Source organism: Microchirus variegatus, assembly GCF_963457635.1.
Source record: "Microchirus variegatus genome assembly, chromosome: 15".
Lineage (NCBI taxonomy): Eukaryota > Metazoa > Chordata > Actinopteri > Pleuronectiformes > Soleidae > Microchirus > Microchirus variegatus.
The window spans coordinates 21,888,287-21,915,692 of NC_139816.1; the positions used below are offsets into that span (position 1 = coordinate 21,888,287).

General features: G+C 39.2%; 1 protein-coding gene across 1 annotated transcript in view; it reads right to left on the bottom strand.

The window, feature by feature from the left end:
* Positions 1–11,422: 11,422 nt before the first annotated feature.
* pls3 (plastin 3 (T isoform)) overlaps positions 11,423–27,406 on the bottom strand; it is a 48,214-nt gene continuing 32,230 nt past the window's right edge. The window contains exons 9-16 of the mRNA XM_083901719.1: positions 22,776–22,871; positions 22,479–22,674; positions 19,669–19,747; positions 17,542–17,659; positions 17,324–17,454; positions 14,899–15,022; positions 12,479–12,603; positions 11,423–12,393 (exon numbers count right to left, since the gene is read on the bottom strand). Of these exons, the coding sequence (XP_083757845.1) occupies positions 12,261–12,393; positions 12,479–12,603; positions 14,899–15,022; positions 17,324–17,454; positions 17,542–17,659; positions 19,669–19,747; positions 22,479–22,674; positions 22,776–22,871 (1,002 nt within the window). The 3' untranslated portion in view covers positions 11,423–12,260. The remainder of the gene's footprint in view (positions 12,394–12,478; positions 12,604–14,898; positions 15,023–17,323; positions 17,455–17,541; positions 17,660–19,668; positions 19,748–22,478; positions 22,675–22,775; positions 22,872–27,406) is intronic.

The following is a 27,406-nucleotide window of genomic DNA, read 5'->3' on the forward strand; positions in this document are numbered from 1 at the left end:
TTTTCGCCAGCGGTATCCATCATCCTTGTTTTCGAGTAGCAGAATGCGGAATTCAGTCGTTACTTATGGTCGTCATAACGTCATAACTTTCGATATCCTGACAGCGTGGATGATAAAAACAACATCATAAAGGATTTCATGCTGTGGTACATTATTTACCGCAACCATTTCTCGATACAGAGGTAATATGCTAGCCTAATTTGACCTAAAATGAAAACATTAAAGCTATGTCACTGTAAGTGTTGGACTGGGGCTCTATTAAGGGTTCAGATAACAAAATCGTCACATTTGGTTGGTCTACAAAACATGTAAATTACATGAAATAATACCCATATGATGTGTTTTGAAGTCTTCCACCTCATTACACTAATAATTTAAAGCCTCCAGGCTGAAGTCAGTACAGACAAAGGGCGCATTTAGTTAAATGCAAACATGCGAGAGATTTCATTATTCTTGTTAGAAATCTTTAGATTGTAACTAATTAATTTGGATTGCTTTGAATGTTTTGTAGATTCAAAGATGGACTTTCAACACTGAATGTTCTACACGCGTTGGAGCAGCATGCAACTGTTTTTCAACATTTCCTACTTTATATAAATGTGTCATTGACTTAACTCAAATGTTTTTCTTGTGTGTGTTTTTTTTTCTTCCAGACAATCAAACAGGACTCTCACTCCAAGATATCCTGATGTTTGCCACAGGACTAAAGCTGCTGCCTCCCTCTGGTATTCAGCCAAAGCCCAAACTGATGTTTCAGTGGACGTCTCGTTCCCCAGTCAGTCGAACCTGTGCCAATACAATCGAAATACCAATGTCCAAAACATATGATCAGTTTCAAAAAGACATGTGTTTTGGAATACAAAATTCCCCTGGTTTTGGACTCTACTCATTTTTAATGTATGGGGTTTTCCATGCTAAGGTGTTAAATACGTTTAAGAAAGTTCTATAAAACTCACACTTCATGTAAAATCGGCCATATTCTTTAACACAATATAGTTGTTCACACAAGACTCCCATGTCAATGGCTGTGTCAGACCACTCTGTCTCTGAAGGTCCTCAAAGTGTGTCTGCAGATGGTCATCTCCACACAGACTGTGTGATGGTGAAGTCATGAACTGGCCCAGTTCCTCCTGTGTGACTGGGAACCCATAGTCGGTCCCACCAAACCTGGGAGTAAAAATAGGTTAATCAGTTCAAATGTAAATGGTCTCTCAGAGACTACTTCATTAGGTACTTATGTGCAATATTTATATCAATCTGTCACATATTTCCTTTAGATAAGACAGTGTTAAGTGTTTATTAATATCAGAGAGGCGTTCATTAAAGTTTCTATTTGATTACAATCGCACAAATATTGTTTTGTGTCTTATTCCAAAAAAGATGAATAGAGTAAATGCCAACATGACAATGACCTTTGCAGGATTTTTTTAAAACGTTGATTGAAAGCTACATAACAAACAATAATTTATTGCATTTCAAGATAATGATCATTAATTGTTAAATGTAAACATGTATTTTATTGTTTAAAAACAAACCTGTGAGGCAGGTTGTACATAACATCAGGTTTACCAGCTGGATAACCAGAGTGTTTAACAGGTCGGATGGTATATGGGTGTTCCATTTTTCGCGGTATTCATCAAGGTCCTTCTGAGATGTTTCTCCCTCAGGTCACTAATCAGGTCGATCCAGAATTGAGACCTGAAAAGAGACATATTAAGGTGGCTGTGATTATTTTGGTGTAATTGATTAAAACATTTTAAATCAAATGAATATCATTAAACAGTGAAGAGTAAATCACTTAGTAATACTTGAGCTGAATGTTAAGTTCTTTAATGTAACGTATGTTACCTATTCTAAGCATTGATGTGGCAGCATCAGGTCTAAAAGGAGGTCAAGTCCTAACTGTAGTTAGCCTTCTAATTATTATTATTGCTGCCATTAAGTGGATTTGGGCTTTGACATATACAGTGTTCACTAATAATAATGTAAAAATATAAGTATGAGTTAAAAGCCCACCTCTGTTTTCGGAAGTATGACCACCAGCTTTCAATGCGCTGGTTTGCCATAGAGGAGCCATACATGTGACTGGCAGCCCCAGAGAATCTGTCAGTGTGTGATGATCTTAAAGAACACTGAATTGCTGCCATTGTACCATTTTCAGTGCCACAGTCTGTGCGAAGGCACATTGGTATGACTCCATATTCGGACACACAGTGCAGAGAGTTTTGAGCAATGACTCCAGGATCATTGTTACTTGCTCCACACACTAACCACAGCACTTTGCGGGAGTAGCCATCTACACAGCCTCTAATGGTCAAGCCATATGGTTTTAACTTATCATATCCATCAACATGCCAGACATGATTTGGTCCACTGGAGTAAACCCTCCTTGAAAATTTTCGTTTTGCACGAAGTTGAACTCCTGAGGGATCAAGTTCTCTCATCAATGTCATTACATCATCCCTTCTAACTATTAGAGAGTACTTCTGGTATAAGGTTTGCCACATTAACCACAATGCTGGCCTGGTCCCTTCAGCTCTTCTTGTATGGTTGCTCGTACTGTTGCAAGAGGGGTGTAGTTTTTATTCCTGGACAAGGAAAGCTTTTTCAGTGTATTCTTCAAAGATCGAAGACTAATTTTAATATTATGGTTTGTTTCCAGGTAATCCAAAATCTCATAGCTGTAGCCATCAGAGAAGTATTCTGTAGATGATCCCTATTGATTTTGAGCTGTCTACCATTATTATTAATTAGTTAATTAATTAATTAATGATAAACCATATTTTCGCCTGTATCTTCCAAAGTATTGCAGGTAATGGCTTCAAATTTTGCATGGGCATCACATACCACCTGAGAATTATCCCTATCTTTGTAGCTTTATTATTAATTAGCAAATTAATTAATTTATTATGCTAAAACACATTTTGGGCTTTATCTTCCAGACTGATGGAGATATTGCCTTAAAATGTTGTACAATGATTCATGTAACAACTATCTACAAGTACAATCATTATTACTTTGGCTATGATTGGTAATAGTTACATAATAAGTTAACCGGTTAACTTATTAGTGAACACAGAAAAAATAGTTAAGGCATTTTTTCTTTATTATTGAGCTCATTTGGACACATTGAGGATATCATGGGTTTATTTAGCAATTATTCATAATATTTATTACATTATAATATAAATGTATTAATTATCATATAAAAAATAGTTAAGCCTCCATTTCTTTATTAAGGCATTGAATGGAAAGTTTGAACATATTGTAGCTTTTTCATGAAATTTAATAAACATAGTGTATGCTTTTTCATGACATTTGGACATTTTGAAGATATGGCAGCTGTGGTTATCATTTTAATAATCATAATATTTAACAAGGTATAATAGGTTAACTAGTTTTATTTAAAACTAGAGAGAAATGTATGAGTTCAGGTATTCTGTGTTCAATATGGAGTTTATATGGATACTTTGAACATGTATAAAGTGTAGTCAGCATTATATCATAATATTTAACAGTTATTTTGTTGAATTTATTAATAATTAATTAAAACAGTTAGTGGCAGGTGCGAGTGCGTATACTTTGGGTATATTGGAAAGTTGAGGATTGGACAAGTTGGCGGATATACCCCTTGCTGTCGGCCCCACGACAGCGTAGGCTAGTTACATTTCTTTTTTAGCAATAACAGGATGCATCACATTATTCAGTCAAAAGAGATTACCTACAGCAGCAATCTAATATTTCTTTATACAATATAATAACTGTATTGCTATTAGTATCCCAGTTATTTTGACATGTTTAACTCTCACACATACAACAGGGCTACTTACTGTTCCCTTCAGCTTCTGCTAAAAACTGTACATTGTTGCCGCATGAGCCACAGAAGACTTGAACAGTTACCAGGTGTTGACCACAGAAAGGACAGTACATAGTTGCCTGTAAACGATAAAAAAATGATGGAATAAGGTCAAATACATTGTTCTAACATTTGGTTTTAATTAAATCTTTGTAATGTTTTGTTTACTCCTACACAACAACTTTCACTTGAAGTTTAATAGTAGCCTACATAATATTATTGGACCAGAAGGATTTGCACTATACAAGTGCCATCACACGTTAAAAGAAAAACTACTTTAAAAAAGTGACGTGAGAAAGGGAAACATTAGACTGTGAAAAGTGTGAGTATCGTAATTAAACTGGTGCTTGTCTCATATGATTCAACAGTTTCTTTGTCAGGATGGGCAACTGAATCTAATGTAGTACACAGTGAGGCGCCTTCAGATCTACTGACATATGGCACGAGTTAAATAGAGGTTGCACTGTCTCTTTGAATATATCAATATTATTATCAGACAGGCACCGGCTGTAGTGGTATTTATTCTTTATGTTATTGTAATTCATTATTTCAATATCAATAACATGTTAAAACAAGATCGAGGCTGTGACTATGGCAATGAGTTGGTTGATTCACAAGTTGAATAAAACCAATTGATTCTAATAGTGAATAAATGCACAGCTGAGACTATCACAGTCAACATCTACATTTATGCTTTTATCTGTCTTTAGTACTAATTCAGAGAACTCTTGACAGGAACTCTGAATAAGGTGCAGGTGGACGGTAAACTGTGACTATTGTTTTTGTCTTTTCCAACTAGGATAACATAAACTAAGAATAAGGCTTTCAAAAGATAAATAACCTATCTTGGGCTTGGGGTTGATTAATAATCTAGTATTAAAAATGGCTGCTAATCCTCCCACCCTGCTAACCCTAACCCAGCCTGAGCTTCTAGGAATATGGGTGTTAGTATGAGTGGGTGGAGTACACAACATACCCTCTCTGGAAGTATGCGTTATCTCGCAAAGATTGCGTTATCTCGCAAAGTGTTGCAAGATCTGTGGAATCTCGCGGCGATATTTGACAAGATCTCGCGAGTTGGCGGTCTGATTTTAGCAACTATTAGGTTTAGCTGCTCAATGATCCCCGGACCGTCCGAAGTGAAATGCAAGAGCCATGGAGGAGGACTTGGAAAAGTTTCTTCAATCGAGAGAGGTCCCACAAGAGGACATCAGGAAAATTCAAAGAGATAAGGCGAGTTGAAAATTCAGTCAATATCGCCGTAAGTAAAGCCGGGGAAAGTGGCTTCATGGAGAATTGAGCTAGGGTATTACTCCATCTACTGGCAAAAGGGAGCAACAACTCTTGTTTTCATATTATGCCTGAGTGCTGGAAACAGGAACCCAATGACTATTTGTAAACATAAAACAGCACATATTTAATACACTGGACAGACACTGTGACGAAATGACGTAGGTGGCTTCTTTTATCGATCTTCTATTATCTTGTATAGAAAAATGAAAATAACATGATCATCAACTCAGCTCGTTTCCGTCTCCAGATTATTTTTACTGCAGGATAAATGTGCTGTCACTTGCAGAGCTAGTCATAGAAATGGATATAGTGGACTTTTGTGTTAAGCAAGCCAGACGTCTTTTACAGTCACGCCATTAGCTGAGTTATCAAGGCTTCCCCAGGGGATGGCTACCACTTAAACACAAGTTGGATTTGTGTACGTTTTATTCATGTTAAAAATAAGCAATGCAGCTTGAAGTAATTATTTTTGATATTTTATGTTTGCAGGTTGAAAAGGCAGTGCTATCCATCATGACTGATGAACAAATGGCAAAATACATCACTCCATACGGCGACCGAGTAGCTGTCCTCTCCTTTTGTCAAACCACAAAATGCAGCATGGATAAAGAGACTGGTATACAGAGATTAAGAAGAAAAAAAATAGGATCACAGAAAATGAAATCAAAGACAAAAGGACAGCTGTATGGTGCCTTAGGTGTGTTCCAAAGACATGGTGAAGGGATGGCCAGACATGGTAATAGTGGAGCCAAAAAGACTTCCCCGAAGATTGAAATTGGATGGCTCCATTTTGGAGCGGAGAAATACCAACAAGTAAGGACCGGAAATGGTGGAGGAACAAGACACTTGGCAGTGGACAAAACAACAACTGTTGCTCAGATTTTGGAAATGGGGAAGGGACTATTTTTCCCAGATGGACACTCAACAAAGGGGAGGGTTGAGGAATTTACCTTCAGTGTGTGTGATTTTCAAAGAAAGCAAATTCCACTAGATTACTCTGTAGGTGGCCTTTATGAGCAAACTAAACTGAAGATCCTACGATTTTACATTTGCACGGAAGAACAAGAACAGGTACCTTCAATAAATCAACCCTCACCTGTGGAAGAATGCACTGAAGACTCCTTCGTTTCATCTGACAGTGACATTAGTGAACAAGTTTGTGACATTAGCATATTTATTTGTTGTTGTTATTCAGCTTCCTCAGCTATTAAATGTGGAACATGTATTTATCCCTGCCTTTAATTTGTATTAACTGCTGACAATGTTTAAAATATGTATTTTATTTGTTGCAGAATCTGCAGATGTCAACAACATTTAAAAAACAAAGAGTAACATCTGAGATCATGACTGCAGAAGGACCAGGACAATCACGTCATTTGCATTCAACCCCAACAGTAGTATCGACTCATACTAAATACTTTTTTCATCTTTCAGAATATCGAGCTGCATGAAGCACCTGTGCAGGATTTACACCTCCCATCGTCTTCACCTGATGACCTGCCTTCAATTCATGTACCGTCAATTGAAGCATGCGTGCAAACTGCAGTGGTAAGATGCGTCACTGCAAAAAATTTCAATTCAAATCTTTTAAAGCACTGTATAATTTTACATAACTGCGGCCTGTAAAAGGCATTTTTAAATTCATTGGTCAGCTCTTAAAAAATAGCTGCTGTCACACAGAAAAGAAATCCTGTTAGAAAGTAGAAGTATGGAGACATGATTTTTGAGTTGCATTATGTAAAACGTGGGATCCAATATTATTTGGACCTTGATTTATTCTAAACAACATCATAATAATAAGTGTCATTTGTCTTTTGTTCTTCTAGCAACCACAAGATTTGCCTTTAAACTCAACCAGCCAACTTTTCCTGTCAGCCTCGGCTGCCAGTTCTGCAAATCTAGAGAGCATACGACATGCATCAATTCACAGGATAAAGATTGTTAAAGATCTTTTGGCTGTATTTATGGACAGTAGCGTAGGTCATTCGACTCTTTAGATGGACTTTGTAAATGAAAAAGCTATAGATGATGCTGGAGTGTGTCAAGGGAGGTTTACACTGCATTCTGGGAGCAATTTCTTGAACATTGTGAAGGGGAAACCGAGTGAGTACCAAGACTGAGGCCAGATTTTGGCCAGGCTGAATGGCAAGCAGTTGGATGGATTTGGGTGAAGGCATTACTAGATCATGGTGTCATTCCAGTGAGGCTTTCAAAGGCATTCATTTTAGCTTGCATCTATGGGACTGACTCGGTTGAGGGAGACATCCTTTTGACGTCATTTCTCAACTTCCTTGCTCCTGTTGAGAGATCAGTTGTGGAGAGAGCTCTCCAGTGCACAATGGAGGAAGGTGATGAAGAGGAACTGCTTGACCTGTTTACAAGTATGGGTTCGCATTCCCTACCTACAAAGGAAAACATGGAGACTGCCGTAGAAACAATGGCTCATAAAGCCATTATCCAAGAGCCAAAGTACATAATCGATTGTTTCTCTACATCCATGGCCCTTGTACAACGAAATCTGCCAGACAGACAAAATGTGTTGTCTCTGTACGAGTCAAAGAGGGCCACTGGGAAAAGAGTGTCACAGCTGTTGGAAACAACAAAGTTGGTACCGTCTCAGAGAGAACAGACAACCTTTAAGCATCTCCAACGCTTTGTGGAAAATGCTGATCAAACTATAGCTGAAAAGATCCTGCGCTTCTGCACAGGTTCTTCTGTGATATGCGTTGAAAAAATATTGGTATCCTTTAATGCTGAAATTGGACTTTACAGAAGGCCTGTTGCTCATACTTGTGAGGCTACCCTTGAAGTGTCGTGTACTTACAGCTCTTATCCTGAATTCCGCCCTGAATTTGATAACATCTTATCCAGCAGCTACTTCGAAATGTACATCCTTTGAATCATGAACTTTGAGCAGTACTTGCCAGGCATGATTGTGACCAGTGTAAATTTAAAGGAATATTATATTTAATTTCATATTTTGATTTGGCTGTTTTTGTTAGTTTTATTTATTTCTTATGTTTATTTATTATGTTATGTCATGGCACAGAGCCATCTGCAAGACGTCTGCAATTCTAGTTTTGGTTAGTGCAATACTTTCACTATACAGTAGTTTTGCAAAGAAATGTTAGCTTTGAAATATCCTTGACTGCAGCTTTCACTTCTGTCAGTTTGACCCCAGACCAGTTTCGAGGCAAAAGTTAAAATTGTTGCAAACAGAGTTGTCCATCACTGGTAGAATTGTTGATGTTATGGTTTTAGGCATACCTTTATTCAGGAAAATACATTGTTTGAATGTTAATGTTGAAAACACCTATATGTAATGCTGTTAACAAAAAACAAATGCATGTTGTATGTTATATGTTATATGTTATATGTTATATGTTATATGCCCTGAAAAGACCTGCCTCCAACTATAGGCTATAATGTGCTCTATTGGCCTTGAGAATGTGTTAATAATATTTCCAATATTTCACATAGATTTTGTATTGACTTAACAATGCACCAAATTGACATTTCACATACATCCTTGCAAATTTCACTTTTTTATATGTCATGTAAGTTCATAACTTACATGACATATCTTAATGAGATTGGTTCCTACAGAAGGGAGTGGGAACTGCATTGCAGTATATTGTAGTATTGTTCTAAAGAAAACTTTCAAATGAGAAATGACAATGAAGGACAAATGAGGAAAATATTTGTGGAACCAGCTGCTGTCACTGAACACAACTAAACACAGTGCTTACTGGACACTGTACACCTAATTTACAGAGACACACTGATGGCCTCCCTTAGGTGGATGTACAAGTTCACAGCCTGATAAGGATCTGTTGGTGGAGTCAGATGGGACTCAGCCATAAAGATATTGCATACTTCATAAACATCTTTATCGCATGGTATAGTCAGCCGAAAGACACACTCATGTTTGCACAGTTGAACATGTTCATCTTCAACAGGTGAAAGGAAGTCTCTTGTCTGGTACAGTTCAGGCAATGCATACATCACATTGGGCCGACCACTGGGGACATTCACGTTTCTTGATGGCCTGATTGTGTGTGCATCCCAAACCTGTGCAGTGTCATCCAATTCATCCTGTGAAAAATATAAATATATACATTTAGGATGAAATACATATATACATATCAGGGCATGCCAAAATATAATTAATGAACTCACCTGGATGAGTCCCATGCAGCAAAACTGAAGGATGTTTTTGTCCAGAAATCCACAAAGAGTCTGTTGTCTCTGAGGTCTGCAAACAGGCATATCGTCGCAGAGTCGCAGAAGATCCTATCCCAGCTGCTGTCCGTCTCCATCTATTCTTGTCATTCTCACGTTAACACTTTTTGTTCTTTCTCACCCTAGTTTGTGTCTTTCCTTCCTTTCCCCTGTCTGTCCTCATCTTGCAGGTTGCAGGATCCAGATACAGTTTCGAGGCTATTATTATTATTATTATCATAAACATCATCACCATTATTATGCTAGAATTAAAACTCGACATCAGTATAATTTGTATCAACAATTTCTGCTGCTACTTAAAATATATAAATGACATTGTAGTTCTACAAACATGTCATCACTGACTCTAAGTGTACTGTATACATTTAGAACTTGATACAATTGTTTTATATACAGTTTTGCTCATAAGTTTACATACTCTGGCAGAATGTATGATTTCTTAACCATTTTTCAGAGAACATGAATGATAAACACTTTTCTTTCACTCTTGATAAGTAGTTGGCTGAAGCCATTTATTGTCAAACAATGGTGTTGGTCTCTTTTTTTTAAATTGTAATGACAACAGAATCTACCCAAATGACCCTGATCAAAAGTTTACACACCCCAGTTCTTAATACTGTGTATTGACTCGTTCCTGTAAATTCTTGGGCTGTCCTGCATGAAGTGCACTTGCCATCAGTTCTGACCAAAGTTCCTGTGCCTTTGTAGCTCACACATCCCCAAAAACATCAGTGATCCACCTCTGTGTTTCACAGTAGGAATGATGTACCTTTCAACATAGGCCTTGTTGACTCCTCTTCAGATGTAGTGTTTATGGTTGTGGTCATCACTCCAAATGACTTTGTGCCAGAAGGTTTGAGGCTTGTCTTTGTGCTGTTTGGCGTAATGTAAGCGGAATACTTCGTGGCATTTGCGTATTAATGGCTTTCTTCTGGCAACTCGACCATGCAGCCCTCTCTGTGCAAGTGCCTCCTTATTGTGCATCTTGAAACAGCCACACCACATTTTTTTCCAGAGTCCTTTTATTTCACCTCAAGTTATTTGTTGGTTTTTCTTTGCATCCCGAACAATTTTCCTGACAGTTGTGGCTGAAATGTTAGTTTTTTTTTCAACAGAACCCCTCATTTTCCACTTCTTAATTAGAGTTTGAACACTGATGATTGGCATACTCAATTCTTTTGATATTTTAGTATATCCCTTTCCTGAAGGTGTGGTTACCTTTAATAGCCATTCAATCCTGTTTGTGTCAAGTTGTGTGCATGTTATCAGGCCAAATCACCAGGGTATGTAATCTTTTGATCAGGGTCATTAGGGTAGTTTCTGTTATCATTGGGATTTAAAAAGAGTTTGTCAAACAGTTGTTTGACAATAAATGGCATTCAGCCAATCCCTAAGTGAAATAAAGGTTTTTCTGTTTTCATTCATATTTTCTGACAAATGGCCAAGAAATCATACATTTTGTCAGGGTATGTAAACTTATGAGCACAACTGTATGCTCCTGGTCTCTTTCTTCTGTCTCTACCTCATCTCTCTCCCCCCTATATGTCCCCCATTTTTCTTTTCACCCAGGTCAACAGGTCAAAGCAGATGTCTGCACATATTTGAGTCTGGTTCTGTCAGAGATTTCTTCCTGTTAAAAGGATGCCTAGTGCTTGCTCATTGTGTGAATTGTTGGGTTTCTCTGCTCTCCATGATGTTGTCTATGTATAGAGATAATGCATGTTATGATTTGGCGCTATACAAATAAAATGTAATTAAATTCAATAGTGGACACAAACAAACCGGGCTTAGGAGCAGCGGCCAGCATTAAAAAATTAATCAAACAAAAAAGTCATAATGTGATGCACAAGCCCATTTAAACAAACTCGAAAGATATTTATACATTTTTCAAAGTCATATTTATCGTTTACATGTAAAGCACTTATGAGTAGATATGAACATGAGACCAAACACTGTTAGGCCATTGTCATGGAATATCATGGATAATGGAATTACTGTTACTGTATATTTGCTAATGTTGAATACAAAAGGGAAAAAGGGGGAATCGTCCAAGCACCTGTACATGTCATCTTTAAGAAGAAAGCACAGCAGGGGTCAGGAGAGTCCAGTCAGCCCGATCCATATCCAAAGTAAAAGACGCAAAAAAATAAAGATAATAACAGACCACCAGATGCCCCAAAACCAGAATTTACCACTCAAATAATACCCAAGAAACAAAAAAAGAACAAGTATAAGCATCCAGAGGGTACAGAAGGGCTACATATTAGTCCATATGGACTTTTGTCTGCAGATATGTAGAAGTTTACAGTGCCACTTATTAAGACCCACCTGTACGTCATTAAGTGAGAGTGAACATTTGGGTGTTGTGTGATGTGTGCTGAACCCAAGTATTCAAACTCTTCAACTCTCTCTTTTTGTTTTGCCCAGTTTTGCCCAGTCATGGTATAATGTTCAGGAATGTGTCACTAGTCAATGACTAAACTTTTTTTTTTTTTTTTTTTTAAATCAGTCTGAGTAAAAATATGTAAACTTGCAGCTAGAAATATGCTGACAGAAAAAGAAACAACAGCATTCTTATACATTAATAAGTATTGCAGATTTGGAAAGTAACAAGTTGTCATCAGTAACACAAGATCCATCCGTCTTTAGAAAGATTTAGTAATTTGGACTCAAATTCTTCTGTAATAAAAGAGGCAGGGATAAATACAATTGTATGATTCCGACTGCTGGATTTGTTTGGAAAAAAAACCCCAAAAAACAAAGCACATCAAATTCATTCAACTTCATTCCTTCAGTAGGTGGAGTTCTTTTAAAACTCAAATGGCTTGTGGGTACAGGTTTAGAAAGTGTCACAATCCCAGTCAGTCTCTTAGACTCGATTCATCCCCCGACCCATCAAACAGGCAAACACCGTCATCACCATTTTCGGTTTGACCTCCACAAGGTCTTCTGGGAGAGCGTAAACGCGGGCGCCGATCTTCCTCGCCATAGAGATGGCATATCTAGGAGGGGGAGGGAGAGGTTGTCAGGTACAGCAAAATGGTTAAAATCAAAATAATGTCTGTTTTTAGCCACAGAGTATCATACTTGGCATTTTCCAGCTTGTCCTCTTCAGAGAGGCTGCCAGTTTTTATCAGGTCATAGTTGATACTTGAAGGCTGGATGGCATCTATCAGCTCCAATACTGCCAAGCTGCTGCTGATCGCCTTGTCCTGATGATGATGATGCAACACACACAAACAATTATTTTAAATATTTGTTGGCTCTAGGACACGACAAAAATCATGGACTATGCCTTTAATATCAGGTAGTGTGGCTGTGTGTGGTACTAACACGTAGTCAACATTGACTTAACTCCTGCAGCAGAAAAGGCTATCTTCATAAAATGTATACCTTCTTAAGTCGACAATGTATATTTTGATTACCTCTGTATGTATTGCCATAAGACAGCCTTCTCAAACTAGAAAGTAAAGATTATTAAACACTCACACTCCAACACCAAAGTCAAAAGAGAAAATCTGTATTTTTAGCTCACATCTCTCACACCCTCTAAGAGTGCTGTATCAGCAGTTTACACATGAATAACTGCACCTCCTTTTACACTACTGCCCTTGCTTTGCTAGCTCACTGAGATGGCTTTGTCTTGAAAATGTCTTTTCTCGATGCAAAAACTTTATTTCAAATGATGAAATTAAGTAGAGAAGAACAGAAAGAAGCACTTCATCAAACCCTCCTGCTGTGAGGGTTAGATGAACAGGAAGTTTGATACGGAGTGTTTGTGTTAATATTCTGTACGAACAACGACATTCGCAAACATTTGTCCTCATTTAAGCAAGTAGACCAGAATGTGTGTCCCAGTCAGAGGCGGACAGAGTACACAGCTTCATTACTTGAGTAAAAGTACAGATACCCCTTGCTAAATTTTACTCAAGTACAAGTAAAAGTACTACAGTCAGATGTACAGAGTACATTTTCTAAATATTGCATACATGTAAAAACATCCTATGAAAAATGTAAAAGGAGTTAAAAGTAAAATCAAGTCATTTTCCTCTTTTTACCATGTTGCTTTATTTAACATTTCTCACTTGCCCACAAGGCAACAGCACAATGGCAACGCTCTGAGAAACCTCTGCTAGAACTTTAATGGATTGTTTGCATCCACATTTGAATCCGACTGTGTTAAACACACAGCATACTCAATAACATAAAAACAAAGCTCAGCTTACATAAATGAGTAATGTCACTGGCAGTGATGAAGGTTTGTTTTGGTAAACACAGCAAACACTTGAAGCGAACACTATCATTAACTTGTTCAGAAAATTGAAATAGTCTGGCGAGGTGAGGCCACGTGTTGGCACATTCCCGGGATGGACCTGCTGCATCTTCATCCATTGTTCGTTCATAGTTTCGTTTCTCAACTAAATCTGACCATGGAGTTGAATTTTTTAGAAGAAGAAGAAGTAACGGGTATTCACAGTTAGGAATATAAATGTATTGGAGTAAAGAGTACAATATTTGCCTCTCAAATGTACTTGAGTAAAGTCATGAGTACTCCCCAAAAATGATACTTGAGTTAAGTACAGATCCCTCAAAATTGTACTCAAGTACTGTACTCAAGTAAATGTACTCCGTTACTGTGCGGCTCTGCTCTCAGTCAATTAGGAAGAACTACTCCGGCAGACCTAAGCTGTTTACATGTGGAAATTTTCTTCATTCCGATTGTAGTGTCAAAAATTACTATTTTGACATGCACAGTAGTCCAATTCTCTAGGAGCAAAAGCAGAAGATTCACTTCTGTTTCCATAAATGCTGCATGTCTGCTCACCCCCCAGCTCATTTTCCTCCTCTTCCGTGTCTGTGAATTTCGTGTCTTTTTATTATTCTTTTTTTCGATTTAATTTTTATCCTTTTTCAGCATTAACAAAACGGAAAGAATCAGACACATGATAGCATGAAACCAGTAAGTCATGATTGGACCGATTATTCAGATGAAGTATATTTGTTTCCGAATAGACTGCATCAGATCAGAGTTTTCAGAGTGCCACGTTTAAATGACATATCTTTATTCTGATTGGGCTTTTATTCAGCTTACCAGTGTCTATGTAAACTTAGCAAGTGATACACATACAGGATTTCGGTGTGACCAGACCAGGTGAATGGTGATTTTCTACATGTTAAACAGGAACTTTAATAAAAGATTAAAAAAACGTTTTTAATTCTGTACAAAAACTGATCATGTTTGACTTGACGCGAATAGACCAGAATATGTAACTGCGAGTTAGGCTCCTCCAGTGGACACACCCGACCGCCTCAGAGCAGACAAGTTGCTGATTTTACATGATTTTAAACCTAATTTTAAAACCCTTTAATACTACATTTAAATGTAGGTGGTTCAAGGTGGTTAGTGACACATTTTTTCTATAGGGGAGACAAAATCCAAGTTGGACTTCAACTTCAAAGGACTTATTTTGATATAACTCACACATAACAAAAAACAACAACTTTACCTTAAAGCTTGAAATCTTGGTTGATTTTCCAGCATTGGACAATTTTCCATTCACCCACTTTACAATGATGTCATCATTCACTTTCTGCCCATCTCCCAGATCCTCCAATACATTCAACGTATATCTGCAAGATCGTAGAGATTGTTTTTTTCAGCACATGATGGAAACACTCAATGTAACTTTTGTCTAAATAAATGATGTGGGAATATGAGGCAAAGACTAAACAACAAAACTCAAAACCACACTGTTGTCTTTCCTGAGCAGTCGTGTCACAGTCTGTTGTGATTTTGTTCATCTCTCAGTCAGAAAAGTTGACACAAAGAAAGCAACGAAACAGAGAAAAACGAAATATGGCAATATACGTCCTTCATGACATGAGTGAGTTCATGGAAATGTGGTCTCATCTGGAGGAACACACTCATGCTACAGTGGGGCAAATAAGTATTCGGTCAGCCACCAAATGTGCAAGTTCTCCCACTTAAAATGATGACAGAGGTCTGTAATTTTCATCATAGGTACACTTCAACTGTGAGAGACAGAATGTGGAAAAAAAATCCTGGATATCACATTGTAGGATTTTTTAAGAATTTATGTGTAAATTATGGTGGAAAATAAGTATTTGGTCAATAACAAAAGTTCAACTCAATGCTTTGTAATATAACCTTTGTTGGCAATGACAGAGGTCAAACGTTTGATGTAGGTCTTCACCAGGTTTGCACTCACTGTAACTGCTATTTTGGCCCATTCCTCCACGCAGATCTTCTCTAGAGCAGTGATGTTTTTGGGCTGTCGCCGGGCAACACAGACTTTAAACTCCCTCCACAGATTTTCTGTGGGGTTGAGGTCTGGAGACTTGGTAGGCCACTCCAGGACTTCAACATGCTTCTTACGGAGCCACTCCTTCATTGCCCGGGCGGTGTGTTTGGGATCATTGTCATGCTGGAAGACCCATCCATGTTTCATCTTCAATGCTCTCACTGATGGAAAGAGGTTTTGGCTCAAAATCTCACGATTCATGGCCCCATTCATTCTTTCCTTAACACGGATCAGTCGTCCTGTCCCCTTTGCAGAAAAACCGCCCCAAAGCATGATGTTTCCACCCCCATGCTTCACAGTAGGTATGGTGTTCTTGGGATGCAACTCCGCATTCGTCTTCCTCCAAACACAACGAGTTGAGTTTGTACCAAAAAGTTGTATTTTGGTTTCATCTGACCACATGACATTCTCCCAGTCCTCTTGTGGATCATCCATATGCTCTCTGGCAAACTTCAGACGGGCCTGGACATGTACTGGCTTAAGCAGGAGGACACGTCTGGCACTATAGGATTTGATTCCCTGTCGGCGTAGTGTGTTACTGATGGTAACCTTTGTTACTTTGGTCCCAGCTCTCTACAGGTCATTAAACAGGTCCCGTGTAGTTTCGGGATTTTTGCTCACCATTCTCATGATAATTTTGACCCCACAGGATGAGATCTTGCGTGATATTGAGTTGAACTTTTGTTATTGACCAAATACTTATTTTCCACCATAATTTACAAATAAATTATTTAAAAATCCTACAATGTGATTTCCAGGATTTTTTTTCCACATTCTGTCTCTCACAGTTGAAGTGTACCTATGATGAACATTTCAGACCTCTGTCATCATTTTTAGTGGGAGACCTTGCACAATCGGTGGCTGACCAAATACTTTTTTGCCCCACTGTATGCACCACTGGCATGAAAGAGAGGTTTATAACCACCAACCTCCTAGAATTCGTTTACAGTAAATAGACAATTGCAGTCACAATGAATCTGACGATGAAGATTGATTGTAATTGTAGTGTTTCAAAATACCACACAGACATAATGACTGAATAACATTTGGAAATAACCCTGTGCATCCGTATATATAAATATATGAGAGCAGTCATTTAAATCCTCAACATACTTTGGTATATAAAAATATTCTTCAGGTAGTTTGTTTTCAGAGGGCATTACCGATCATTAATCCTATTATCTTATAAATCAAATGATTTGATGAAGAACACACACAGACCAGGCCCAGGAACAGTGAGCAGCACTTATCTGCACCCAGGGAGCAATAGGGGCCTTGGTGCCTCCAACTGCATCAACATCATGGCTATGTGTGCTCATCTGATGAGAGGAGCTTAGAACAGAGAGCTGTGATCCCAGAAGACATTATTTCATAGCATCTGTATCACCTCCTAAGGTTGGGCAATATGGCTTATCAAAAATATCTCAATATTTGAGGCTTTTTCCCGATATACGAGATGTATGTGGATATAAATCTGCACACAGGTTGTTTCTCTGGACTCTGGATGTTTGTGCTTCTCCAAGAAGAGTGACAATACACTGTAAATAAATAATAAATAAATACACGCTAAAATAAAATCTGACGAAACACAGTTCTTGTGATGTTTCACCTTCTCATCAACTGCCACACCAGTGCCAGAGTTAGGGTGGGGTTGCCATCATTCAGGTCCTGCCCGCCGATGCCAACCAGAGAGAACTTGGCTGATTTGCCCAGGTCTACTGCATAGTTGCAATTTTCCAACTAGTTGGCACAAAATATAAGCGTTGTTAAAGGACAACCAAGAACGAAGGTTCTTGTCTTGGAATGATTGAGAGGAATGTCACTTACCTTTTTCATATTGGTTCCCAGTTTGGGGTAAGGCGGTTGGTTGACTCTACATTTCCAGTCAACAGGCACTTTAATCCTCTCATAGAGCTGAAAGATGACAATGGCATCCTGTAGGTCTCTATACAACAGAAATGTGTTAAGATATTAGTTACATCAGATATTTAGTGAATATATATTTATAAGTAAATTCAGAGATTTTGTTCTAAATACATTAGAATTTTTGATGAGAAAGTGTGTTTTGTAAAAAAGAAAATAAAAAAACTCTATCCACACAAGGTCCTTTTTAAAAATATATCCATCTGCCCAATCAGGTATGGAAACCCTGTCAAGTGAGCCAAACAGCAACAGAAGAGATGAAGGTGTTTTAGGTGGAACAATTGTATGCGTGTGTGGAGGAAGTTGAAGTTGGAGTTTGTTGGAGTGAATTTTTCACTTGTTCTCCTCCTGTAGGCAAATAGTGTGTGGATGAAAGTCTACAGAAAGGCTACTAACTTTGTGGCATTCATTCTACGTATAAACACAAGTCACACACAGTGTAAGACGGTGCCTTTGTGGTTGCACTGTCCACACATAAATGGTGAACTCTTGAGTTTTTAAAAATCTCCACTTCTGCCAGTTTTTAAAAGTCTTTTTTTTTTCAATAACAATAAAATCTGTTTACATGTGGATGGAAGAACAAAACAGATAAAAAAAATAAAAAAAAGTTCAGCAAGTAACACAATGTAGGACTTGCTCTTGTGTTCCCCTTACAGTTGGTTAACACTTTGGTTTGTTACTACTGTCGTGAAATATGTCACAATAATTAATTAATTAATTAATTAATTAATTAATTAATTAAAAAAAATAAAATAAATTAAACTAACCAATGAAAAAAAAGATCAATAGAACTTTGCGAAGCTTGTGTTTTCAACCGGGCTTATATAAACTATTGTTCATTGTAGACACACTGTTTGCACACACAATTCTATGATGTATACCATGGAGTAGAATATTGTAGTTCTTTTTGTGGCACAGACCCAAATCCAGAAGTTGTGCAAAGCTGATTGGTCAATGTATGTGGGATTTAAAGGGCACTTCCTGTTTCGGACAATCTACTTCCCGTGTGAAGGTCATAGCAGACGTGTTCAGGATGGGCCCTTGGTCTCACATTTTTTTTCACAACATTTCTGATGGCTGTCGCCACGCCCTTTTGAATATGCGAAAGTTTAGAATAACGTTTTATCTTGGATGGGTCTAGTACAATTTGACACATCTTTCGCATTGCTATGATAAACGCCCTCAGGCAAGTACGTTCAGTTATGAAACTTGCAAAACGCCAAGATGGGCATCAAATCCAAGATGGCCGACCTCCTGTTGCGTCGAGGTCATGGTCCCAAGAGGATTTTTTTGATCGACATGGGCCGACCAATGTTCCCTCCAAATTTTGTGAAATTTGGCGCAATTTAATTTCGGCCTCTGCACAGGCTTTGAACTGAGGGGGCGCTAGAGCCATTTTGCATTGGTTTTTAGCAATTCCATTATTTTATAACATTTTTCGCCAGTTCTAAATTGCGTGCCAATTTTTGTCCGTTTTCTGTACCTAATAAAAAATGGCAAGTAAAAAATAGTCAGTATGCTAATTTGCTCTTCACTTCAATTTAGATTTGTGAAATGGGTTGTCATCTTTACAAAGTGAGTCCTGATACAAATACTTTGGGAAACACCGCTATATGCACTTGTACTGTTAACATGAAGCTAAAGTGATCTTTGTTTCTTGTACAATTTGCAGGTGTTTTTACAATCTTCTGATGAAGTTCCTTGGTGTTGGAGCTGTGTTGTTGAAGAGGCTTTCTGGGTGTTAGGTGGAGCTTCTCCACTTGCTATTTAAGTATAGCTTCTCTGTTGTGATAAAACTGGATGTGCTGGACATGTGGTTCTGATCTGTCAAAAGAGTCACAACCTGTGACCTGTCAACTCCCAGCATTTCAATTTTTCATCTTTTACACTTGACATTTTTTTGTAATCACTGAAATGTGGCTGAATGAATAACATAGTTTAAGATCGTTTTCACAGTTTTAAAGGGACTTTAAAAATCCATCAGGTGTGGAAATTATCCAGTTAAGTGACAGTTGTGTAAGTGGTACATACCCATACAGATGATTGACATTTGGGTTCACTCCCAGAGAGTTCATCCAGTTCCGGAATGTTCTCTCCTCTCTCGTTTCACCTAGTTAACACAGGATCATGTATTTAGGGGACTTCCATGTGATACAGCCGCAGCTCAGTTGGTGTGGTTTTGAATATGGTTTTACATTCATTATCATTTCTGGTGCTACTCTATCACAGGTACCTATCACTAACCTATTAATATATAATGTTCAGCAGGGCTGGGCAATATATGGACATTATATGATCTATATAGTGATATGAGACAAGATATGGTCTTAGATTTTGGACATCGTCTGACCTGTGATGACTTCTCTGGGGTTTTTAAAAGGCTGTTGCATTGATAATCATCATATTTATAGTAAATAATTGAAATACACAAAAAGATCTATATTAATTATATTCATTTAAAATACATGGAGTCCACAAAATAATATATCAAAGGTCACTTAATAACACTTCTGTAATTTTTTGTTACAGCAAATAATATAGTATATGTAGTCAATGTCATTGTTTCTAAGACTCATAAATATACTTCATTTAACAATTAAAACAACAATTGATTAAGCCCAAGCCATAGAGCCTTGCTGAAGAGGATTATCCATCTATGACTTTGTGACAATTAAACACCTAACAAATAATACCTACAGTAAGCATGTTAAATATTTATTACCCAACCTCAAATCAGGGTTTAAAAATAACAGTTCAGACTTGGTTGGAAGTGTGGTTGTATGAAGTAAAGAGTCAATAATATATAAAAGGGCACTTTTGGATAACAATTTTAAGCCCAATTATTTTTTTTATAGCAAAACAATATAGTATATTTAGTCACTTTCATTCACACATAAATATATATCATTTAACAATTAAAACCCAAAGTAATAGATAAGAATAATAAACAGTATATACTTTACAGTGTATTGTCAAGAAGCATTAACACAAAACCAGAGAAAAAAACCTGTGAGCAGCTTTATATCCCCCTACATTTAAATAATATCGAAATATAGTCTAAAATCCAGATTTTATTATTATTATTTATAATCTATATCTTCCAGCCTTTCAGAAATATTGATGTGACGCTATATATCAATATCATAATAATAATCTCATGATGCATTTGTCTACTTCAAGCTCATGGTAGTCATATAATATATTAAATATGGATCTTACAGCACCACTATTTAATTTACTGATGTTATGCAACATATTTTTGTATTTGAAGTAAATTATTTGTTTAATTTTGACATTACTCTCTGTAGGAGACAAAACTTTTGTCTTGCCAAAATCGGACCTTTCTGTGTTTTTTGAAAAATCTTGCACTGCAAAAAAAATAACAGTGCTTCAAAATAAATGTTTCTGCTAATCATTGACCCATCTCAAGGCCCAATAGTAAGGCCCCGTCCCAATACTCCCCCAACCCAAAATGTTTGCTCTAACCCTGAATTTTGCGCGTGTAGGGGGGAGCAAGGGGGGAGTGCAATTTTGCCCTTATAATCAACCCTAAAAATGTAGTGAGCTCTGATGCGGGCTTAAAACAAAGTTTTACCCAGTGGTGTCTCAAATCCATAGGGAAGCCACTTCCCTCAACGAGGGGAATTTGTGGTTGAGGGCACTCCAAACCAAGTGGAAATTTTAAGGGGGAGAAATGGGACAGGGCCTTAGTATAATCAAATTCCCCTTGAAATGTATTTTATGGAAGTCATTGTCCATCCATCCATCCATCCATCTTCTTCCGCTTATCTGGGGCCAGGTCGCGGGGGCAGCAGTCTGAGAAGGGATGCCCAGACCTCCCTCTCACAGGACACTTCCTCCAGCTCTTCCGAGGGGACCCCAAGGCGTTCCCAGGCTAGCCGAGTGACGTAGTCACTCCAGCATGTCCTGGGTCTTCCTCTGGGTCTCCTCCCGGTGGGACATGCCCGGAACACCTCCCGAGGGAGGCGTCCAGGGGGCATCCGATACAGATGCCAGAGCCACCTCAGCTGGCTCCTTTCGATGTGGAGGAGCAGCGGCTCTACTCCGAGCTCCTCCCGGTGACAGAGCTCCTCACCCTATCTCTAAAGGAGCGCTCTGCCACCCTGCGGAGAAAACTCATTTCAGCCGCTTGTATCCGGGATCTTGTCCTTTCGGTCATAACCCAAAGTTCATGACCATAGGTGAGGGTAGGAAGTTAGGAACGTAGATTGACCGGTAAATCGAGAGCTTTGCCTTTCGGCTCGGCTCAGCTCCTTCTTCACCACAACAGAACGATACAACGACCGCATTACTGCGACCGCTGCCCCGATCTGCCCGTCAATCTCACGCTCCATCCTTCCCTCACTCGTGAACAAGACTCCAAGATACTTAAACTCTTCCACCTGAGGCAGGATCTCTCCACTGACCCGGAGGGAGCAAGCAACCTTTTTCCGGTTGAGAACCATGGCCTCGGACTTCATTCGGAAGTCATTGTACTTTTTTTTATTTTTTCAATAAAAAAACAGTGGAGTTGTGAAAACAAACTGGCCTCTAAAGGGTTAAAATTTAAACAATGTTATTAATATTTGATATGTTTAGTTCAGGCTGAAGTAGCTTTAAAAGATTGACTCATTTAAAGTGGAAAAAAATATTAACATATATTATTTTAGCAGCTTTCTGCCACGAGGAACACAGAGTTTTTTAAAGGAACTCCTGAGGGTTAAACTCTTAAATAACAGTAAGGAGGTTTTAAATACTTATTACTTGACCTCAAGTTTGGACATGAACAATGGGAGAATTGTGTAAAACACTGCAAAAATCTTATATCCCAGTATTCCTACCTTCCAACAGTCCCCAGTCAATGTCCTCATTTTCAGGTTTGGTCAGTGCTGGATATTTGTTGAACAGATTGGCCACAAAAGCAAGGTTGAGTTTGGGGTTCCCACTGACGACATCAGCTGGAGTGACAAACTGTCGACAGCCGAGCGCATCAGCCTGCTGCAGCATGGCCTCTGCCCTCTTCATGTCATCTTTCTCCTGAGCAACACACAGAACACATGCTCCCATCAGACACTATACAGCTGTAACCATGTGGTGAAGATAGTCAACTGTGAACACCAACAGTCAAAAGCTCTTACACTGAAGCCTCCCATGTTGATGTCTATGCGAGGTTGGTCTTCTTCTGTTCCTTTTGGAGAGATTTGATTCAGGAGGTGAAAATAGGCCCTTGAGTCCTAGAATTATGGAAACAAACACAAACAGATTTCAGCAAATGTGTCTCATGAGGACAGCCTTTTTAAGTGCCATACATGCCATACATTCTTCTTTAAATGTATGCTGTGTTTACTCCCTAGATTTTAATTGATTTATTGTCTACTGCTTTATCATCACAACTTTTGGATTAAAGGAATGCATGTACAACATGTGCTGGCTTCATCCTTAAAGGTCCCCTATTGTGCAAAATCAACTTTTTAATCTTTTAGTACTTATATTTGGGACTCAGTGGGCCATACCAGTCCCCAAAATGTGAAAAAACAAGACTCAGTCATGTTTTAGTGGTTCCACTTTGTGTAAGTATAGGCGATAAAACATGCGATGTTTACACCTCCCGACCAAGTGACGACAGTGCAGACATTTCACCTTGAATGTTGGCACCCCGCCAGGCAGAGTACTTCACAGCTCCACCGTAGCTCCTTTGTTGTTGATGTAAAATTCCTATGCTGGAGGGACACCTTGAACGCACCAGTTACGTGCCTGCGGTTAGCGAGTGACGTGTGGATCGGGGATATGAGGAGCACGCGTTTGAAAGCACTGCAGAAAGATGTAGATGTTGTCCTACATTTCTTCTCAACCAAAGGCTGCCTTTCTGTCGTGTTTCCGCGTTCTCTCCTCGTGTTGTTGATCCACACACGTCAGTCAAAGCCGTAGTAACACTGGTGCGTTCAGGGTCTTTTTCTAGCATTGGAATTTACATACAAGCCGCGCCGCATTAATCGTTTTTATGATCGCGAGAAGCCAAAATCGTGGTCACTCTATGCATTACGGTGAAACGCAGTAACAACGGGTAAAGGGACATTACTATGGGGTATACAGAGCGGGGGTTGTGACGACGTTGCATGACAATAGGTGATAAGTGGCGACAGTATGGCTGTGGATAGTAAGTTAGATCAACACTCCCCTGGAAGCAGTGGATGTGTGTTTACCTGGGTCTCATTCACATGTAAATGACCAGGCACAAAACCGAGCATTCTGAAAAAGGCTGTTTTGGCAGAGTTATTGAACTGCTATTGTGCTTCATCCTTATGATATTTTGACTAAAGGCCACATTATACTTCTCTGACTGCGTATGCGTTATCCGTCTGCGTCACCACGGAGACGCCTCGAGCATTTATACTTCTGCGTCGTGGTGACGGACACTCGCTGCAATTTCCCGCCCGATCAGTAGGGGTCGCTGCGCAAGGTTGTTGTGCTTCTGGCTACAGTGAGCAATGGCGTCCGAGAAAGAAAGACTGTTGTTGTTGAAAAAGTGGCCGTTTCTCACTTTTCTGTGTCACGGAACGCAGTTTTAAGATAATTTGAGGCGAGAAATTGGCCATTTAGAGTCTAAACATGTGCTGTGTGTGTATAGATATGACGTATTTATAGTTCGGCAGCGGCGTTATCGGCGGGGATCAGCTCCGCCTCTGTCAGGACGCCCGGAGCGCACTGAGAGCCGGCACAGAGCAGCTTAGCTCAGCCTGTCCTGAGGACCAATCGCAGCTCTTGCCGTCTCCGTAGTCCCTTGACGGAGTGACGGACACTTAAAAAATATTCCGTGCACCCGGAGACGACGCAGAGGCTCTTCGACAGGTTCTGCGTCGACGCAGAGGACTCTGCGTAGCTACGCAGAGCACTTTACGCAGGAGTATAAATTGGGCTTAAAGCATGACACAGACATGTTCTTTAGGGCACCAGGACCTAGTTTCACTTGGGTTAATAGGGTATAATATGGGACCTATAAATAAGGGCCATCTGATTGACATTTGTTTTTTCATAGAATTCATTTCCTCACTAATTGAACTCCACACTGCTATTATTTTGAACATGGCCCTTTCAATTAATTATTCAAATACACAGACTAAGGAGCATGCATACCTTGAATGTTGGGTCTATTGGTTTTCTATGATTCTACTCCACCTACTGGTAAATTATTTGCCATGTTGTGATATAATTTCGACCAAAACAGTGATTGATCTGGTTAGACATTTTGGACTGCTATTATTTTGAATACAACTGTAGACACATACACATGTGTCCAGCCATGGCAAAACCGGTCACAAGTCTACTTAGGGACATTTGGAGTTATTTATGAAATGAAATGAAATACAGTGGTATGCAAAAGTTTGGGCACCCCTGTAAATCTTCATGATTTTCCTTTATAAATCATTGGTTGTTTGAAAAAGTAAAATTTCAGTTAAATATATCATATAAGAGACAAACACAGTGATAATTGAGACATGATATACAGTTTATATGATTTACAGAAAGTGTACAAGAATTATTTAAACAAAATTAGGCCTGTGCATAAGTTTAGGCACCACAAAAGAAAACATTTGTGCATCCTCCTTTTGCAGAAATAACAGCATCTTATATAAACTCGTATAAACTTTATTTCACTTCTCAAATATCACTGTTTGTCTCCTATATGATATATTTAACTGAAATATCTTCCAAACAACCAATGATTTATAAAGGAAAATCATGAACATTTACGTTCATTTGCATACCACTGTATTTCCATCATCTGTTTTTGTTGTTTCATAAAACAAAATATACTATGTATACTTAAGAGAGAAGGATCAAAGATAGACACATATTTCTAATATCAAACCAAACACTATTGAAATACATTAAAGTGGCTCTGTGGTGTAGTGTGGATGGATCAGTCTGTTACTGAATGAGCTGATAATGTATTAACTCACAACTCGTTGCTAAATCATTAGCATCACAGTCAATACTTGATGACACACATGATTCAAGCACATCAGCACATGTCTGTGCTGGAGCTAGTGGCACACACTACGTAGATGAAAACTCACCATAAGAATATAGAGCGGTGCTGGTGTCATGCCATCATCTCAGACAACTACTGTGTCTGTCCTGTTCTCTTTCAGCTGCTGAATAATCCATCTGTTTGTTTTTGTGACGATGAAGTCTGCTAACACGTTAGCATAAAGATCGCTAGCTTAAAATGCTAACAGTCCACTCACCAGCAGTCTCTGTGCTGTCTCTTGTTAAGAAGTTCAGCCACAGTTGACTTATTCTCCGGTTTTCTTTGCCTTCCTTTGTTCAACAAAGCTTTGATGACGGACTGCTTTGATAACAATCATGCTTTAATTTCGCACTGCAAGCACGCACGCACTGCACGCACGCACGCAAGCCCCGAAGGAAAAACAAATGAACTGTCTGTGGTGGTATTGGCACATGAAAATAAGCATCTTTCAGATCGATGCTTGTGAAACAGACTCTCTCCGAGACAGTCTGAAGAACATCTGTTGTGCAACGCATGTGAAAATGAAGAACTTTTATGAAAACTGTTTCTTGACCTTAGTCCCCTGCACACTTCGCCCCAAAGCCTGCTGGGCTGCAGGTCCAAACATCTGACCTGGAATGACCGGTAGCGTGCAGAGTGTTCTTCTACATGGCTCTGATAAGGGGAATTGGGCGAGCCACACTTGGCCCCAAGCCCAGGTCAGGGTGGACATCAGTCTCAAAAGCTCCCTGCTCATGAAGGCAAATCTCTGGAGTGAAGCATCACTTAGACTCATGTGTGGGCATCGGCTCCAGTTGTCTGAAGGGTCTAAGATAAAGCCAGGACCAGATGGGGAAAAGGAGTTCCCGATGAGTCCCATCCGAGCTGCTATATCATAGCTCTTAGTGAGGAGGTCATCAGGGATTCTACACTGTGGACATGGACAACGGCCATCAGGTCTAAGGGCTTCATCTGCAGACATTATCAAAGAAGTGATAGAAGCATCAACAGCAGGCATCTGCTCTAGTTCATACTGGGCTGCATCCTTCATGGCAGCCAAAGCCCTACAGTCACTTGGAAGGAAAGCTTTGGGGTCCGGCCAGCATCATTAATGTATGACTCAGAGGGTGGAACCTTAAATGCAGATGGTTGTGGGGTATGTTTGAAAAAGGCTTTGGAGGGAGCAGCCTCTACAAGGGCAGCATCCAACCCAAGCCGTTAGATGGCTAATTGAATAGCCTGCTAAACTGTGGCAGAACCAGCCCTCAGTACGGAATGGGGGATCCCTCCTCCATTTCCTCTGTCCCCTGCTTCATCCCCAGTAAAAAAGATTTCCTGAGGCAGCAATTGACAGCATGTCTTCCTTATCCTTGCTAGTGTCATCGTGTAGGGGGGCCAGGCTATCGCTCTCACCCTGGCTCCTGAGTGGCAGCAGAGCCAACAATGGGACAACCGCCAGGCTGCAAGTTAGGGAGGAGGGCCTTAATCTGGGCAAACTCCAGAGGCCAAATTATCCACTTTAAGAACTAAGGGTTCAACACCCTCTTGTCTCTTCTCTCCCGAAGGCGGTAACCAAGCCACAGGAAAGTTACGGTCAAGTTTAATCAACCTTGCAGTCCTCTCTGCCAATGGCATGCAGGAGCAATTGCAAAATTCTCTTAAGTTAGAACTTACAGTTATAACTAACTAACAAAACTAATGCCGTAGCGGGAACACTTGGTTACGGACAAGCACCGCCACAAGACCGGGTAGTAGCAG